At 51.3% G+C, this 17909-nt stretch overlaps 1 protein-coding gene across 1 annotated transcript in view; it reads left to right on the forward strand.

Annotated features, from left to right (window-relative positions):
• TIAM2 (T cell lymphoma invasion and metastasis 2) overlaps nucleotides 1-17909 on the forward strand; it is a 119216-nt gene that overhangs the window by 78547 nt on the left and 22760 nt on the right. The window contains exon 15 of the mRNA XM_029943255.1: nucleotides 367-470. Within this exon, the coding sequence (XP_029799115.1) occupies nucleotides 367-470 (104 nt within the window). The remainder of the gene's footprint in view (nucleotides 1-366; nucleotides 471-17909) is intronic.

Consider the following 17909-nt stretch of genomic DNA (forward strand, 5'->3'; position numbering starts at 1 on the left):
GACTTTGTGCCAGCAGCATTGAACCTGACGTGGGGTTCGAACGCACAGATGGCAAGATCATGACCTGAAGTCGGATGCTCAGTGGACTAAGTCACCCAGGCGCCCCTAAGTCACTGTTTTGATTGGTCATTGGTCACCTTTGACTGAAAGTAGCAGGAGATGTTGCAGCTTCATTAGTGAGAGCCCAAGTCCATTTCCAAAGCCCAGCTTGTGTCCGTAAGGATCATGGCTGTGCACTGCCTGGCAGGCTGTGGGTTGCTTTTTCCTTTCATCTCATTCTTTAGCTGAACCCTTAAACCAGTTGTTATTATTCTCTGCAAGGGGCCGATCTCACTCTTGTGTGTGTTTTTGTCGCTTTTTATGCAGATTTCAGCAACGTCCCTGATGTCACAACTGGCCTGAAAAGGAGTCAGACTGATGGTGCCCTGGCCCAGGTTCCCCACGGGGAGAAAACGGCCCAGACGTTCGGGGTAAGATGCTGTCCCAGAACTTAAAGAGGGACCCACCCGATAAGGGTGAATCCCTACCCCCACCTGAGCGGGGGACGAAATGGGGTTATCTGATTCCGAGGTCCACCAACTGAAGCAAACATCCGTTATTTTCCTTAAGGGAAATAGTTTCCTTATTTATTCAAAATGAAGTACGTTAGGACAGTTCTGACAAAGAAAGCCTAATTTCAGGCTTTCTGAAAGTCTTGTTTAAGGACTCTCATTTCATTCTTACTTTTTTTCTGGCCAAAGATAAATTATTTTTGTAATGTTGTCACTTTGTTGTGGTAAAATATATATCAGCATAAAATTTGGTATTTTAACCATTAAAATCTTTTTTTAATGTTTATTTTTGAGGGAGAGACAGAGTGTGAGTGGGAGAGGGGCAGAGAGAGAGGGAGACGCAGAATCCAAAGCAGGCTCCAGACTCTGAGCCATCAGCACAGTGCCCCACATTGGGGCTCTCACCCAGGAATGGTGAGTTCGTGACTTGAGCTGAACTTGGATGCTTACCTGACTGGACTACCCAGGCGCCCCTATTTTAACCATTTTTAGGATGCGCAGTGCAGTGGTGTTACATACAGTCACAGTGCGGGGCAGCCATTACCACTGCCCATTTCAGAACTTCCGCATCTGGCCAGACAGAAACTGTGCGCCCGTTAGACCATAATTCCCCATTCACAGCTCCCGCCCCTCCACCAACCAGCCCTGACCCTGCACTGCCTCTAGTTCATTTCCTGCGTTATTTGCCTGTTCTGGGTCCCTTGTATAAGTGTGACCGTACATTATTTGTTCTTTTGTTTCTGGCTCATTTCACTTAGCATGTTTTCAAGTTCATCATGTCGTAACAGGCATCGGAATTTCACTTCTTTTGAAGGCTGAATAATATTCCGTCGTCGTCAATGCTGTGTCTTGTGTGCTCCTTCCTCTGTTGGTAAACATGTGTCTTGTTTCCACCGTTTGACTCTTGTGAATAAGGCCGTAGTGAAGATGGGTATACAAATATCCAAATCCTTGTTTTCAGTGCTTTCGGGTATACGTTGAGGAAAGGCATTGCTGGGTCACCTGGTCATTCTGTTTCGCCTGTTGAGGAAGCACCTGTGGTCCACAGGGCTGCATACATGACGCTGACGGGCAGCATGTATGAGGGGTCCAATTTCTCTATATCCTCACCAACAACTGTTATATTCCATGCCTTTCCTACATTTTCTTTTCCTTTTTTTTTTTTGGTGAAAGAGAGAGCGAGCATATGCAGGGGAGGGGCAGGGGGAGAGGGAGAGAGAAAATCTTAAGCAGGCTGTATACTGAGGCTCAATCTCATGACCCTGGGATCATGACCTGAGTAGAAATCAAGAGTCAGATGCTTAACCAACTGAGCCACCCAGGCACCCCTCCTACATTAGGAACATTAAAAAACATTCATTTTTAAATGTTCATAGACATCCTTTCAGAAATGGTCTGATTGACATGATGTATTTTAATGCACAGTCCAGTTTTAGTTGGTTTTGACATTATAACCCTGTTTTCATATTCTTTCCTCTTAAGTATGAACTAATGGAGCTACATAAGCTACGGCAAGTATTTAAATAAAACTTACGTACTGTCTGCTGGCTTAGACGAAGGGACCAGCGCCTTCGGGGAGCAGCCCTGTGGCACACCCTTTGGTGACGGTCACTGTGGAAAGGGGGACTGGGCTGCCGCCTGCCTGCTTCGGGTGAGGGGCCCTCACCTCCCGCCTCTTCTTCCTCTCACCCTCCGTGCGCCGGTGCCCCATTCCTGGCTCACCTGCTGTGAAGTCTCTCTCCGTTCCAGCTCCTCCCGTAAAGTACTCAGGTGCCTGCTCTGGACTGGCTGTGCCCCCAGGATGCGGTTGCTTCTCCTAACCTGAAATCGTCTGCATTTTTAGTCTTAGGCCTCTGTCCTGTCTCTGGTGGATTATTTACTTTTGGGAACCTGACATTATAGCTAGTAGTTACTATTATTATTTTTAAGTAATGCACCCCAGAGCACCCAGTGGAAGTGTTTGGATTGCTTTGTCTTCAATTTGTCAAAAAAAAAAAAAACCCCAAAAAACCCAAAACCCCAAATATTTCTGAAGCACTTTAGAAGCGAGGCTGTCTATTTACAGTAAGTGTGCCTGGAGGCCCCTGGCACCGCGTGGCAGCTCGGGGGAAATCACTTAACACCACGAGGGGTAATGATTTCCTCTCTGGCGCAGTCTACTTGAGTTCCACAGTTAAAGTTCTTAAGAAGGAAATTAACTTCTTTCTTCAAATTTCATTTCAAGATTCCATAACGTAAATATGCAAAACGTTAACCATGTGAAGGCTGTTCCCAACTGTCAGTTAACTGCACTGGTCACGGCTAAACAGCGTTTGCCAAATGAGCGTCGGCACAAAGGTAGAAATTTAGGAGAAGGAAAGCTGTGGTTCAGTTTGAAATCGGAGTTGTCTGAGCTGAGCTGGCAGATAAAGGAGAAAGCTAATCAATCGCTACCGAAGAACACAGAAGAAAGACTATGGGAAGAGAATATGATCATGGTCAGCCTTGCTGTCAATGGCTCTCAGGTCTGGAGTGGCCTGATAGCACCTTTTTCAGATCTGAAGACCCTCTATCCATCTGTAATAATGGATTTCAGTACATTTCTCAACAGTCCTAGTGAAATGCCTGACCGTTCCTTAGTTCACACGTTCTTTGTCCCTCGGGAAAGAAGAACAGGTGACCTTCAAAAGTAATCATTGTGATGTGTATTAGTGAAAAGAAAGTTTTGAATTTAGAAATTAAAAGACATTGTCTTCTGTATTCATATTTCTAGACACCCCCCCCCTCCCCCGCTGGAAGCATCAGGTTATGCCGGAGAGCCGTCGTTTTCTGTTGTCCAGTGGTGGTTGTGGGGTTTTGCGCCGTGTGTCGATAGGCTGGGTCCTTCGGGCGTGCCCCGGCGCTGTCCCCGTGGTGCCCACGGGAGGCAGTCCCTCTGCGGAGCAGAGCCCTGCCTCTGTCTCCTGGGCTTTCCCCTCTGGCCCCATCCAGCCTTCTCAGGGGTCATTAACTTCTTTTCAGATTAGACCCTGGTTGAACCCGAGTTGTTTGGGATATTTTACTAATACTATTCTAGACTTTGAAATAAGGACTAATTTCCCTTGAAAAGCAAATGCAGCCTGGCTTGATGGAGCACAGCTGTAAGTGGGGCTTTTGACAGCCCCACAATTTCTACAAATGGTTCATAATTGATTGCCTTCTCTCTCTTCGAGGGTGCCTATTACTGTCACAGCTCTTTGTGCGCCCTTGTCAACCTCTCCCGTGTGGGGGCTCTTTTTTTCCCCCGCGCTATTGTTAGCAATTAGCCTGCACTCTTGTAATAGTTTGGATTTTGAAAGGAATAAACAGTTTCTCTTTGGGTGAGGGGGTTGAAAGAGTTTCTGGGTTGTTCTGGGGAGCTTGAGGTACCTTAAGCAGTCCCTGCAGAAATACTGCGTGTGTTCGTTTCCCCTCTCTGAGCTGACGCGGGAGCTGTGGACAGTACCTGGTGGCTCTGTGGGCGCTGAGTGTGCCCTGACCCGGTGTGTGCAGGCTGGGCATGGGGCGGGGACCTAGAGGAAGTGGGTGAGCCTCCCCAGCCAGCAGCGCTGCCTCAGAGGAAGAGCTTGGTGGCGCTAGGACGTCCTTGCGAATGTGACTTGGAACAACAGTTGGGGATTTTTTTTTTCATGCCTGTGGAGGAGAGGGAGAGAACGTGCATCTTCCTCATTTCCCAACAGCAGACCGTGGATGTAATGGCTTCTCCCAGAGGGAGCAGGTTCCTTTGAACTTTTCCTTCCTGTGCACAGCGTGTAAGTAAGCAGGGCTCTGATCTCAGGGGGGTGGACTCTGATCCAAGCGTGGGCACGCTTGCCTGGTTTCCTTTCCTTGGTCTTGAAAGTTGATTTTACTCTAAAATGTCTATAGGTTATTAGGCAGATGAGCAGACATGCCTTTCTTTCCAGAAGGGCTCCTGACTGTAATCTTGAAACACTCTTTATAGCTAACGATGCAATAATTTCTTTAGGATTCTGGGGTTTCTGTGGCATTGTCGACTTTTCCTTTCTTGTTCCTCGGTGGCAAGGGGTTTTCAGTAGATCTCCAAAGTAGTTTTGTCCTTTTGAACTATGTCAGAAAGCCCGAAAATTCTAAGTATTTGCTCTGTACAATCCACTTGACGAGAGATGGGAATAATTGGAGGATGGTAAATAATTCTATGCTTTGTGAAATTTCTTTGGATAATAGCACATTGCTCGTATTGGACCTCACGCCGTAAAAGAAAATCCACAAAACTGAAACCATTTTCTTTGAGGTAAGCAGAGTTTTTACCTTAGTTATTCCTGATTAAATATTTTTTCCCCAGCTTTTTAGGAGAATTTTATGTAATCACCTCGTGCAGCTTTGGCAGCGATTATTTTTGCAGTTTGTGGGCGTTGTGTTGATAGAACAGAGCGCATTGGGAATTTGCAGATACACAGCGTGACGACTCTGTTGTCCTCTTTGCAATTTAATAATGCTCAAGGTCTATTTTGTCCTTTCATTTGTGCAAGGTGGCAGAAAGGGGCATGTACTAACGGTGACTTTTCACAAGGCAGCAGGAACATAATTTGCATTTAATATTTAATGCCTGCTCACCCACTTAGCTTAACCTTTTGAGTTTTTTACATGAATTTCTTTTAAGAGCTTGCTTATCTAAGAGTCTAAAGGAAAAGATTATCGGACACATTTGTTTTCTGGCATTCTCAAATTAGATGTCTTTCTTACTTTCCTTTGAGTCTCCTGCATTATTTCGAGATCTGTTTGACTGTGAGAGGTTTTGGTTAAAAAGTGAAATTAAAGTATAATTTATTTATAAATCATGATCTTTCTACATGGTGGCTATTCAATGGATTAATATGATCATGACCTTTTTAAAAGAGCTAAATGTATCTCTTTCTAAATGCACGTTACCTGACATAATTCCTGTATGAATGAGCAGAGCGATAGCATCCTGCAAGCAAGCCCATTGTCCCCAAAAATGACTTTGGGGTCTGACGTTCTCCAGTGGGGAGACGATCATCTTTCACAGAGAATAAATCCAGGTAGGCAGTGGTACCAGACCCGACGGAAACCTGCATTTCCATCTTAGTCCACAGGCTCTACCGCCGAGGGACCCAGCCCTTCTCTTGTGGGTAAAAATGACAATGCCTCCAGCCCGGTGGTGTTGGGGGGACGCTGCACCACTGCGTGCACACACGTGAGCGATTGCTAGGTGCGGGGCCCTTGCTGCTGCGTCTCCCGCACGTACTGTGTTCGGAATGCTTGCTCGTTCTGCGCACCTGACACACGACTCGCCCATCTCAGCTGCTCCCCGGACTGCCCGAAGCTAGTGGAGGGTGATCACATCCTATCGCGCTGTCCCAGGAGATACAAAAGTATTGGAAACTAGGGGTTTGGCAGCAGGCTCCTCATCGCCAAACTAGCTCCTCTTCGTTTGTCACCTGCATGAAAACAGAGCCCACCCACCTTTGAGCTGGTTTTCCTTACTCCGAGTGCTAGGCTTCAAATGATTAAACAAAATAGTGTATGTGAGGTCTGCCTTTCTCTTGAGCAGAAGTGGGTCGTGAATACTGTGAGACTTAATGAAGCCCGAGGCATGGCCCGGCCAGGAGGTCTTCCAAGCTTGTGGCTTTTGGAGGAGAGGTGTCTCTTCAGGCCATAGAGAGGCGCCAGGGATACAGGTGACAAGGGATCAAGTTGAGCCGACTTTTCTGCCCAGCTCCCAAATGCACTGTTGTGCATTCCTGACACCGTACACCCATTTGGCAGGGACTTGGTAGCAACTTTGTGGATTTGTTAGAAGCGACTGTGCTTAGTTTTCTTGGGAGTCTAAAAGGCCGTTTGATCTCTTTGGTGCTGATTGGGTTTTTAAAAATGACCATCTTCCTAGTTCCAGGGTATCAGTGTCCTGCTCTTGGTCTGTCCTGCTCATTAGGGCTGATACGTCAGGAAGATGCCAGCTCTTTCCTGGGTGCGGCGGGAAGGGCTGTCCCTGCCTCATGAAACACACATGGGCCCTGTCGTCTTTGTTGCCGAGGGTCACTTATGTGCTCTGTTCAGCTGTTAGAGATGTCACCCTCAGTGTCGGATGAGAGAGAGAGAGAGAGAGAGAGAGGGAGATGCAGAGAAGAGGGGGAGAGAAGGAGAGGGTGAGAGGGAGAGAGAGGAAGAAAGAAAGAAACCCCAGCCCCAGCTCAGGGTGCGGGGAGGGCTGGCAGTGGGGAGCCGGGAGCTGGAAGAGGGTGGCACTGAGAACCAGAAGTGAACCCTCGGACAGAGCAGCTCCATGGCAAGCAGTTTGGGCCAGGAGAGCTCGTCCAGGGGACGGAGACAAACAGTGGGGGCGATGAGTGGGTGGTGGGAAGAAATCGTGCTGGTGTTCACTTCTCTCTACTTTCTGCCACAGCTGCCACGCTACCAGTGTGGCCAGGGGGTGGGGGGCAGGTCCTAAAGGGGTTTGTGCTAGGCCGGCATGTCGCTGGGCACAAGCACACTGGGACGTGGGAAGGGGACCAAAGTGTGGCCTCACTGGGGCCAAAGAGCATGGCCGCCTTTGCCAGGGCTGCTCTGGGAGCTCAGGCGCTGGGGCTGCCTGTTGAGGGAGGCTTGGCTGGGGTGTGGGGGCCACGGCGGGCCGCACTTGCGTGCCCTGTATTGGCGTAGAGTATGTTCGTTCAGGCAGCTGGCTGTGTGAACCCAAGAAGACTGGTCTGGAAGCCAGGCTGTGGGGTGTTAGCTTCGGGGGGTTGGCCTGGGGCTGGCCACGCCCCTCTTGCTCTTCTGTCCCCTCACTGTGCCCTGGGCATGACAGCACCTGACTTCAGTGAGGCCGGAAACCTCCAGGAGGCTGTCTAGTCCCTCTTTTCCCCTTCCCTTCTCATTAATGTGGCCGGTTCCACTTCTAGACCCTTCCTTCCTTCCTCTTCCTGTTTACCACCTCCCACCGCAGCCCCTTCCTTCCCGCCTCCTTCTGGCCCCGCTTCCTCATTCTCCTCCGGTCTTCTCCTTTCATCCTGGTCTTCGGGGAACAAGAAGGAGTTGTCACGTGGGGTCACCCTGGGAATCGCGCAGGCAGGGAAGGAGGAGGAGGGCGTGGCCAGGAGGCCATGCCCGCGCCGGCGGGCGGGTGGGCTTGTCGGGTGGAGGTGGCCCTGAGGTAACCGGCATGGTTACCCCCCTTCCCCTTCACGCCCTGCTGGGTCCGTGCCTAGAGACGCCCGGAGCCGCAGCTGCTCCGAGGGCAGAGCCTGCTCCGCACGTCACCGCTGGCTCGCCATGGCCGTCTCTGGTGCAGACCTCTCCCCACCCTTCCTCTCCTTCCACAGCGGGGCTGGGGGTTTGCCCCCCTCCCCTCTGAGAGGACACTGTCAGAGGGCGTGTTTGACCTCCCCAGGCAGGCAGAGGCCCACGTTCAAAGGGCAGCCAGCCTGCCGCCTGTATCCTGCCTGGTGGGAAGGGACCCCAGCCGTGCTCCGGGCCCATCTGCCCTGGGGGGTGGCGGGCTCCCTGTGGGCTGTGCTAGTTGAGAGCGGGCCACACGCTCCTGGATGTGGTTGCCCCCCGTTTTCGTCCTCAGCCTCCATGGTGTTCAGCCGTCTATTTCTCCATCTTCTTTTTCTTTCTAGGCTTCCTGGATTGGAGATGGAACAATTCAGAATAATCTCCCTTTTTAAAAGTTTATTTATTTATTTTGAGAGGGTGAGAGTGCGTGTGAGGGAGCAGGGTAGGGGCAGAGAGAGAGAGAGAATATCGCAAGCAGGCTCCCCACTGTCAGCACAGAGCCTGATGCAGGGCTCAAACTCAGGAACTGTGGCTTGTGACCTGAGCCGAAATCAAGAGTTGTATACTTAACTGGCTGAGCTGCCCAGGCGCCCTGATCTCTCCTTTTGGAGGAAGGGAAAGCAGGGAGTCTGAGCAGAGGGTCAGGACGAACCCTACTTTCCGTAAACACTGCCTGCAGACTCCTGCATGTTCTCTGGACTCGGCTGGTCTCAGGAAGAACACCTGGAATTTGGCCCCAAGGCTTAATGTGGAAATCCTTTGTCCTTGGAGAAGTCATCAGACTTCTTACACCCGTGAGGGGTAGGACTGCCAGCCGTGGAGGCCCGTCCTGGCTCTGTCTGTCGGCTATGACACCTCTCCGGGTCTGTCTGTCTGCTTCAGCACCTGATCCTAGGCAGTCGTTTGCTTGCCTTTTCTCCTCATGAACACAGAGAGGGAATTAAAAGAAATATAGACCTAGAAGAACGCAGTTAGAATTAACACTGGTTATTAGATGGTCCTTCATGCAGGGACTGAAGTTAAAACCTGTAAGACGTCTGGAGGTTTAAAGTAACGGGCAGGGAAGTGGAGGGTGGTTAGGGGCTTCATTCCGATATCCACTCCACACTTTCCTCTCCTAACCTGGTTGAGCACAGTGACTTAGTGCAGATCGCTGAGCAGCTGACAGAAGCGACGGGCCCTCGGGACGTTGCTCGGGTCTGTGAGAAGCACCCGCACTTCTGGGGAGTTCGCGCCTCGTTTATCCACAGGTCTTCTCCCTTAGCAATCTGTGAGCTCTGGGTCCATGATGCTGACTTAGGTGAGCACCTGAGTAGTCTGGCTTCTGTCTTGACTTAACATCAGTAACATTACAGACTTAATTATCAGGAACTTACAAAATGAAAAGCACTGTGTTTCTTTAGTCAAGCGGCATTTTGAGCTTCTGTCCTCAGGTCTGGTTGGTGGGGTGGGCTTGGCAATATTAATGCCTTGTTACCTCCATGTGCTGAGAAGCCTTGAACATTACGTAATAACAGCCCCGCCCTCGGGGGCCAAAACCGTGAGGCTGAGACCGAGGAGAGTATGGACGGCGGGGCTAGACATCCCTGCATCGGTGAGTGCCAACTGCAACATCATGTGCTGGTGTTCCAGCAGTTTCAGGATTTCATTTTCTGTAATTAGTGGGAAAATGTGGATTTTTGGCAGGGGGGGGGGGGGGGAGGGGAGGCATAAATTTGGATCTTGACCTCAACCCAACATTTTGTAGAACTTGATTTAATAAAATCTACAGCTGTCTGTGGGGCTAGAGGGGTGGTTACATGCCCAGTTCAGGGGCTGAGCAGGCAGCAGAGGATCCTGTGGCTTCTCCAGGGACACCAAGGGACCTTCACCTTGACCCCATCACGTCAGCCAGCCAGCGAAGGCTCTGCTCTTCACCCCTTTCCTTGTCTTTTGAAGGAAGAAGAGCCCTGGTTATCTAATTTTGGCTGGCCACTCTTTGGGCACCACGAGTCGTAGCTGTCTTCAATATTTACCAAGAACGGGGGTTGGCATAGTGTCACCTACTTGTTTAATCATTTGTTGGGACTCCTCCACAGAGGTGTTCCCACGTGTCGGCCGTTGGTGAGAGGCCCGAGACAGTCCTGTTGTGCCTTCGTTACTCATCTTGTGTGTGTGAGCCCGTGGTCCGGCGAGGACCCTGCTTGTGCTGCACACACGCAGAGGTGTCTGAGTCTCTGCTTTCTTTTCATGCCTTTGTTACAGCAGATTCTCACCTTTTAATACTGTCCCAACCCCACACGCGGTAGCTGCTTTGGCTTGTTGAAAAAGTTCTGAGAAGTTGTTGTGAGTCATTTTGCAATTTCCTCTGGAGTGTCAGCTGGGAGCTGATTACCCCCACTATGGCAGGGGCGAGGCGCTGAGGGAGGAGAGGTGTTGGGGGACCCTGCTGGGAATGCTTCACCCCCTCAAATACCAGCTTCTAACTGCCCAGAGGAAAGCTTGGATTGTTCATTTTGCAAACCAGTCAGTCTCCTGCTATTCTTGATAATAACACGAAGGACCAGGCAACAAAAAATACCCCCGTCACTGATGTGGGAGACGGGAGCAAACGGAAGGCGTGGTTTTCAAGGCGCCCCCGATTTTGTCTTTTGTCCTTTCCATTCTTCTCTTTGTTGTCATGCCTCCTTCTCCCTTCTTTTGTTTGCTCAGCCTCCAGTGCGTCCCTTCTCCTCTGTGACTCGCCTTCCTTTGCGCTCTCAGAGGTTTTCTGCTGCCGTCTGAGTTCTCTTGTGTTTTCAGAAAACAGATGTCAGATGAGGAAGCTGTTAGATGTGCAATAGCTTGGAAGGCCCTGGCCTGGCATTTCACCGGCGGGGGCTTCCAGCACCAACCGCTCGGGAACCGCAAGTGTGCTGTCACCTGAGGAGTCCTGCCGCCTTGCTACCTCGAGTTGGCTTTGGAATTTTCTGGAACCTTCAACGGTTCATTCAGCCATAACACAAGGGACGGTCAGATGAGAAGACTGGCATCAGCCGGCTGTTCCAGGCACCAGGTTGGGGCGGGGCGTCCACCCTCTCCTCTGAGTTGCCTGCCGAGATCTTGAACCCAGTGGTTTTATGGGTTCGTTTCCAAAATGGAGAAGTAATCTCAGGTGGGATTTAAAATCAATTTACTATGTCTGAGGCTTCAAAAAAAAAGTTTTCAGTTTACATTCTGTCATGGTTACGTCATCTCTGACATCCCGCCGGTCTGGGTACGTTTCTTAGGCCACCAGCTTTGCTTCTCACCCCAGGGGAGAGAGGGCTTTGGTTACTTCCGATTGATCGGAATTGATTGCATTTTCTAGAAGTTTGATCAAATTGCAGAACTGTTGGGGTACCTGGTGGCTCAGTCGGTTGGACTCGGGTCATGATCTTGCAGTTCATGGGTTCGAGCCCCGTGTCAGGCTCTGTGCTGACAGTTCAGAGCCTGGAGCCTGCTTCAGATTCTGTGTCTCCTGCTTGCTGCCCCTCCCCCACTCATACTCTGGCTTGCACTTCCGTGGGCTCGCTCTCTCTCTTTGAAATAAACATTAAAAAAATTCTTTTTTAAGTTGCCAAACTGTTTATCAAAAATAATCATTGTTCTAGTTTGAATTTTCTTACCTCATTTCTATTGTTTAGTCAGTGTTAGATTTTAGGGACTGGTTGATGGGAAGGTCTCAGATGAACGTGCGTGAGGCAGACAGTGTCCATGGGAGATGATTAATTTGAGGCCCGTCCGTAAGACACAGTCCAGAGCAGTGCGGCAGCCTGGCTTGTAACACCGCTCACGTCTAGCAAAAATAAAAGAGTAAAGCGGTACGCGGTTTGTGTCTGTGCTCACTCAGGGCAAATAGCACTTGGCAGCATCCACGCCTGAGAATGGTGGTCAGCGTCGTAACGAGTAATTTACATTTTATATTTTTATGATTTACCTTCCAAAAATGACACTTTTTTTAGAAACCAGATTCCAAGTATTATTTTCAGCCACATATTAGAACTGAAAATCCAGGCCTTTTTAAGCACCAAGGGGGGTGTGGTGGGTTTCGGGTAAGTCACCGTGCCTGGACCCTCTCTCCTTACCCCCACACCATTCTTCATGAGTGACCTCGGGCCATCCCTGACCCATGCGACCTCCTGAGACAGCAGTCAGTAAAGTCAGTGTCGGTGTTAAAGGGTCACAGAGGGCCCAGCCGCTGGAGCAAGAGAGGAGAGCCGGCTCCTTGTGTCTGGAAGCTGTCGTGGGGGCCGTGCCGTGCTGGCCAGGCCAGGGAGCAGCGCTGGCTGTGCGGCAGGAGATCGTGGTTGGTGGAGTCTCAGTGCTCCGGAAAGCTTTTTGAGAATTCGTAACCTGTGTCCCGTTCAGGCAGGGCACGGCCCCCGTCACTCTGCCAAGCCAGAGTGCACGCTCCCTTCTGCGGGTCCCAGGGAGAGACTCTTCCAGGGCACAGCAGGCTTGCCGGCTGTTCTGTGCCTCCTTCAGCAGCGGCTGGGTGGCACTGCTGTCACCTGTTGCTGACTCCGAGTGTCCCCAGGGCCAAGGCTCTCTCAGACAGCATATTGGCAGTTTACATTTGGGGAGCGGGGTATCTAAGAAGATTCAGGAGAAGGATTTCTGCCGTTGCTGGTCAGGCGGGCGAGCAAGTAGATGTTTGTGTCCTACTTTGCTGTTGCCGGGGTCGGCGGGACTCGGAAGGACCCTGGGACCTGAGTGTGGATCCCCTCTCACTTGCTGGTCGGTGGGCTTTCAGAAAGGCACCTCACCCCCTGAATCCCTGTATCCTTATTTGTTAAAAAGAACAGGACCGGATTTCCATGGTAGTTGCGAGGAGGCAAAAGTAAAGAAGAGCGTGCGTGAGAAATAGTTTTGTAAACTGCAAGGGGTGCTAAGTAGAAGCGCATCAGGGGGACTGCCTCCTGTCGGCTCTGTTAGTCTGTGTCGCTGTGACGTCCCCTGCATCCCCCACCCTTGTGGAGGACATGGGGACCCTGCGGGAGTAGGCAGACCCAAGGCTAATGTTCCAAAAGAACACCGAGCAAGCCAGCTAGGTGACCCAAGCAGGGGCCACTACCCGAAGGCGGTCCGCAAGCTGAGGCGCTCAAGAGAAGCCAGGTGGGTGCAACCGCCTTGCAGTTTTGTGAGCAGCCTAGGACCCCCCGCATGGCTGAGTGCTTGGTTGGCAGCTGGGAACCAGGTGCTGCCCTGCTGCCTTTTCTAGGACAGGCAGCCAGGAACCCACGTAGATGACAACTGGAGGGAAAACCTGCTTCTTAGGGAACCCCAGGAAAGGGGAGAGGCCTCAGCTGGGGGACCGACAGTCTGGGCTTAGGTTGCTGGGGAAGAGCTGTCACAGACAAAGCCAGACCCCAGCCTGCAGATGTGCGGGAGTCCCCTCCTTCAGGATTCAGCTGTATCGTCCTCCGTCTTCTATTTATCATGTAGACTTGGCTTGCCTGGAAATTCGGTGGATTTATCAAAGCTGTAGTTGGTCAAGAATATGATTACTCTCGGCATTTATAGTGACACATTTTTCCCCTTCAAATCCAGTGACAGAGAAAAAATCTCAACCTGGTAAATCCTCAGAATATGTAACACTTAAAGACCTTCCTTTCCTGCAAAAACTGCTTTAATAACATATCATCAGTTACCAAGAATCAAGTCAGAGACCTAACTCTTGAATGGAAATGTGTTTGGGAAAACAGGCAGGAAACACAGAAACTGACTAGAATGTTCAGTGAAGACCTAAAGGAAGAGTGATGGTAAATACACAAGTTTAAACCAGTTTAGGTGACGGCCAGAATGAGAGCAGGCTATGAGAGAGCGCTGAAGGCAGAGACGCGAAGCGGAGCGGAGCCCAGGAATCAGTACTTCCGGGTGGGAGTGTGGACGAGGGCAACAGTGGTAGGAAACAAGTCATCTGAAAAGAATTCGCTGACAGGCATTGGGTTAGAGACTTCTTTGACCAGATAAACATATCGAGAAGTACCGTTAAGTGATATAATCACAGAAAGAACTTAAATTCAGGTCTGAGTGCCCCAAGTCCCAGGAAGGGCAAACAGGAAAACATCTCAGCCATCGAAAAGTAAAAACTGGTGACAGAATTTGTGTCCTCTTTCAGAGCCCTGGACCCGAGTCAGGTGACCATGCAGGTGTTTTGTTTTGTTTCGGAACACGGTTGCAAGCATAGGACATAAAAGGGTTTATGTCCTATGTGAATTAAGGTACCATGAAGCCTGTTGAAAAACAACAAAAATCATTTTTTAAACTTATACTTCAGTCACTAAGAAATTTCAGAATGAAATTTTATAGGTTATGTAGAGTTTCAGTGAAGGCTAGTCTCAAAAGAAGGATTTTTTTGGTCTGGGTGCATCTCTCTACATCAGGCGTTGGCAAACTTTCCTGGTGAAGGGTCAGATAGTAAACTTTTGAGGTATTTCAGGGTAGAAGCTGCTGTAGGCGATGGGCAGGGGAGTGAGCGTGGCTGAGTGCCAATAAAACTTGATCTACAGCAGTGGATGGAGGGCTTGGTTGGCCCAGTGGCCTTAGTGTGCTGACCTTTGTTCTGAAGACCCATCCACCTTTCCCTCACCCTTCTGTTTTAGACTGGGGTCATTAAAGTCTCTTCTATACCACTGGCTGCATACTAAAAAAAATATTTTTAATGTTTATTTTTGAGAGGGGGTTAGGGTAGGGGGAGGGCAGGCAAGGGGTAGAGAGAGAGGGAGACACAGAATCTGAAGCAGGTTCTAGGCTCCAAGCTGTCAGCACAGAGCCCGACACGGGGCTTGAACTCATGAACTGTGAGATGGTGACCTGAGCCGAAGTCGGACACCCAATGGCCTGAGCCCCCCGGCGCCCCCACCGGCTGCGTATTTTTGCATTGAGAAGTCAAGGAGGAGCCCTGGCCCATGTGCACCTCTCGTGTCGAGCAGGTTTAACTGTGCATCGGCCAGAAGCCATAGCTTGCTTTCTGGGTGAGAAATGGGAAAGTAAAAACGCAGTGCCTGGCACCGGATATGTTAGTTTGGACGGGCCGTTCTGTGTAAACGACTTACGGGTGGTAGTGATCCACCCCGAGTTCATGTGAAGGGGGTGCCCGGTGGTGTGGAGACGCTTCCCTGGCCCTCGAGGCCTCCTCGGCAGCGACCGCACATCGCGCTTGTTCCTGAATTCTGACCGAGCTCTGGGTAAATAAGGAAGCGGAGCAGCAGGTGCTCCGTCCCCAGGAGGCCGCTGCCCGGGAGCCACAGTCTCCGCGGCTCTGCCCTCACGCTGCTCGTCCACACTGAGTTTGTTCTGCCGGCTGCTGTGCCCCTTCCGTCCCTCGGGGGATGCTGTGTGCACCCTGTGCCCGCCCCCCAGGCTTCCTCCTCTGTGATCCTCACGCCTCTCTCCGCCCTTCCCCCTCACCGACTCTTCCTCACCCGCTCCGGGAAGGTCCAGCGGTTCACACTGGGGGGTCAGTGCTGCACCTCAGCACCTAGAGCAGAGCCTGCCTGGAGGAGGCCCCGCAAGACAGTGCCGCCATCCTGAGGTGTGGATCTTGGGAGGGAGTGCTTTCTTCTGTACTTCTGAAAACAAAACTTGGCAAGTTCAACTCCCCGAACAAATGTTAACTTTCATCGAGCCCTGGCCTTTATTGATCGCTCGTCCTGTGCTGAGTATATTTATGTTTCACCTCACTGACCCGTCGCTAGGACCCTGTAACACGCGAGCACCCTGAGGCCCGGGGGACCTGTCAAGGCCACACAGCTGGGAGCCCCCCTGGCCGCAGCTGCACCTCCACAGCCTGTGTGCTTCAGCCTCCAGTGTTGGATGGAGTAATTGTTCCGGAAATCTTAGTCCCGCAGGTGCTCTGACGCCCTTAGCCTGAGCTTTGCACATACTGGGATGCAAAGACCGGGGTGATGGAGAGGGGCCCAGGTGACAGGCTGCCCCGTGAGGGGTGCACGCTCCCTGGTCTTCAATGCCACCACGTCTGCGACCTTGCCATCCTCTGTAAGGTGGCAGAGATTGCCATGGCGTCACCGCAGGTCACCCTGCCCGCCCCTGAGGTCCAGCCCCCTGCCTGGCCGTGACGGTCTGGCCATGCTGTCCTGACACACTCCGTGCTCCCTCTGGCCCCAGACGTGGCTTAGTTTAGAGAACGTGCTTGCCCTTGAGCGCGTGGGTCAAGGTTTGCAGCTCCGACACGGGCACATCCTGTTCTTTCTCTGCGGGACCTGCGCTTTGGGCGCTGATCGCCTCACGTTGCTCGCTCAGAGCGCGTCCCCCCAGCCAGCCTTGGAGCACCTTGACTGGGGCAACTGTCATATGTTCATCGCCGAGTCCACAGACACAGAACACCTCGAGCCTTTGTAACCGCAGATCAGGTATTGAAAGCGACAGGAAAGGAGTCCATTCATTAAAAATTACTTAAAAAATTAAACCACTATACAAGGGAAAATTTAAATGAGCCGAAGGATAAAAATATCCTGGTTAGGGGCGCCTGGGTGGCTCAGTCGGTTAAGCCTCTGACTTCGGCTCAGGTCAGATCTCACCTTCATGGGTTCGAGCCCCGCGTCAGGCTCTGTGCTGACAGCTAGCTCAGACCCTGGAGCCTGCTTCCGGTTCTGTGTCTCCTCCTCTCTCTGCCCTCTCATGCTCTGTCTCTCTCTGTATCAAAAATAAATAAAACATTAAAAAATTAAAAAAATATATCCTGGTTAGCACTGCAGTTGTGATACATATCATTCCACTTCTAGAAAATCTATGCCAATGCCCACAGGTAGTGGACCTCCGTGAGCAGTTACTTCCCTGCTTCCTGCCCTTCGCGCTAACCCGGACCGCCTCTGGGCCGCCGGCCCCGTCTCTCCCGTCGCGGGGACTGCTGCTGCCCCCTCAGTGCGTGTCTGCGCCCTCGTTTATGAGGTTCATCTTCACAGTCAGCGTGAGGCACGGGCTCTCCTGTGAGAGCCTCCTGCCAGCTCCCGTTGGTTTTTATGGTTTATGTTCGTTTTGCCTTTGGAAAGAGAACCCTGTGGGCTAGAAAACAGAGTGTCAGTGATTCCTCATCCTTCTTGTACCATTTTGATAAATCTTAAAAACCTCGGGCTGTTTTTCTAGAGTTTTCCGTTCAGGGATTGTATCACTAAGAGGAGTGGGTCCCTAAATAGAAAGGTGATCACCTTGGATGCTTTTTGACCCCCCACCCCGCCCCCGCCCTGGTGCTGAGGCTGCCTGCATCCTCCCCTCTCGAGAATCCCAGGAGAATCCCAGGGAGGTGGGGGCGGGCGGCGGACAGGGCCTGGCACTGCCCTCTGTGCTCAGCCACCAGGCATGGGACCGAGTTTGGCCACCGTAGTCTGAGCTGGCCGTGAGGGGGCGCTGCAGGATGCGGGCCCACCCTTGCTTCCTGGGATGAAGCCCGTCCAGTCTGTTAGCCCTCCTGGCTAGGCAGTCTTTCTGGAGTCCCGCTGCCTAGACCACCTGGGGGTGATGTTAGATCTTTCTGTAAGTTGGGGACTTTAATGAAGTGCAGAGTAAATGGAGAAGTCCTCTTACGATTTTTAGATAATCCTTTTTTTTCTTTAAACCAAGGGGAACTTTTCTGACAACTGATGAGCTAGGATGTGACAGCTGGCCCAGTAGTCGCCCTCAGATTACTTAGTGATGCAGACTCCGTGGAGCTTCCGGACGACCAGTGGAAGGTTTTTAGTGCACAGTGTGAGAACACAGACCATGCTGGCCGCACCTTCCCAGGGCGAGGCCGTCCTTGCTAACTGGCCATTTGCCCCGAGTCTAAAGCTTGTGTTTTTATTTTTTCCATTCTTTCTGAGGGCAGTAGAGGTAGCAGAAACCCAATTCTTCGGCTTAGTATGCTGGTATAGTGAAAGCCTGGGCCCACTCTCCAGACCCGGATCCGGTCCATGGCGATGGCTCGGTCTCAGCTGGTCTCCATGGTGCAGGGAGAGGACGCGGTGGCAGCAAGGGGTCTGCCAGACTGACCACGTGTCATCGCAGGGCCAGTTACCCAGACGGTACGAGGGCATCTTTTCTTTCAGGTCTGTGTGTAGGCTGAGTCCGTTATGGATCTCC

The sequence above is a fragment of the Suricata suricatta genome, chromosome 7, assembly GCF_006229205.1.
Source record: "Suricata suricatta isolate VVHF042 chromosome 7, meerkat_22Aug2017_6uvM2_HiC, whole genome shotgun sequence".
Lineage (NCBI taxonomy): Eukaryota > Metazoa > Chordata > Mammalia > Carnivora > Herpestidae > Suricata > Suricata suricatta.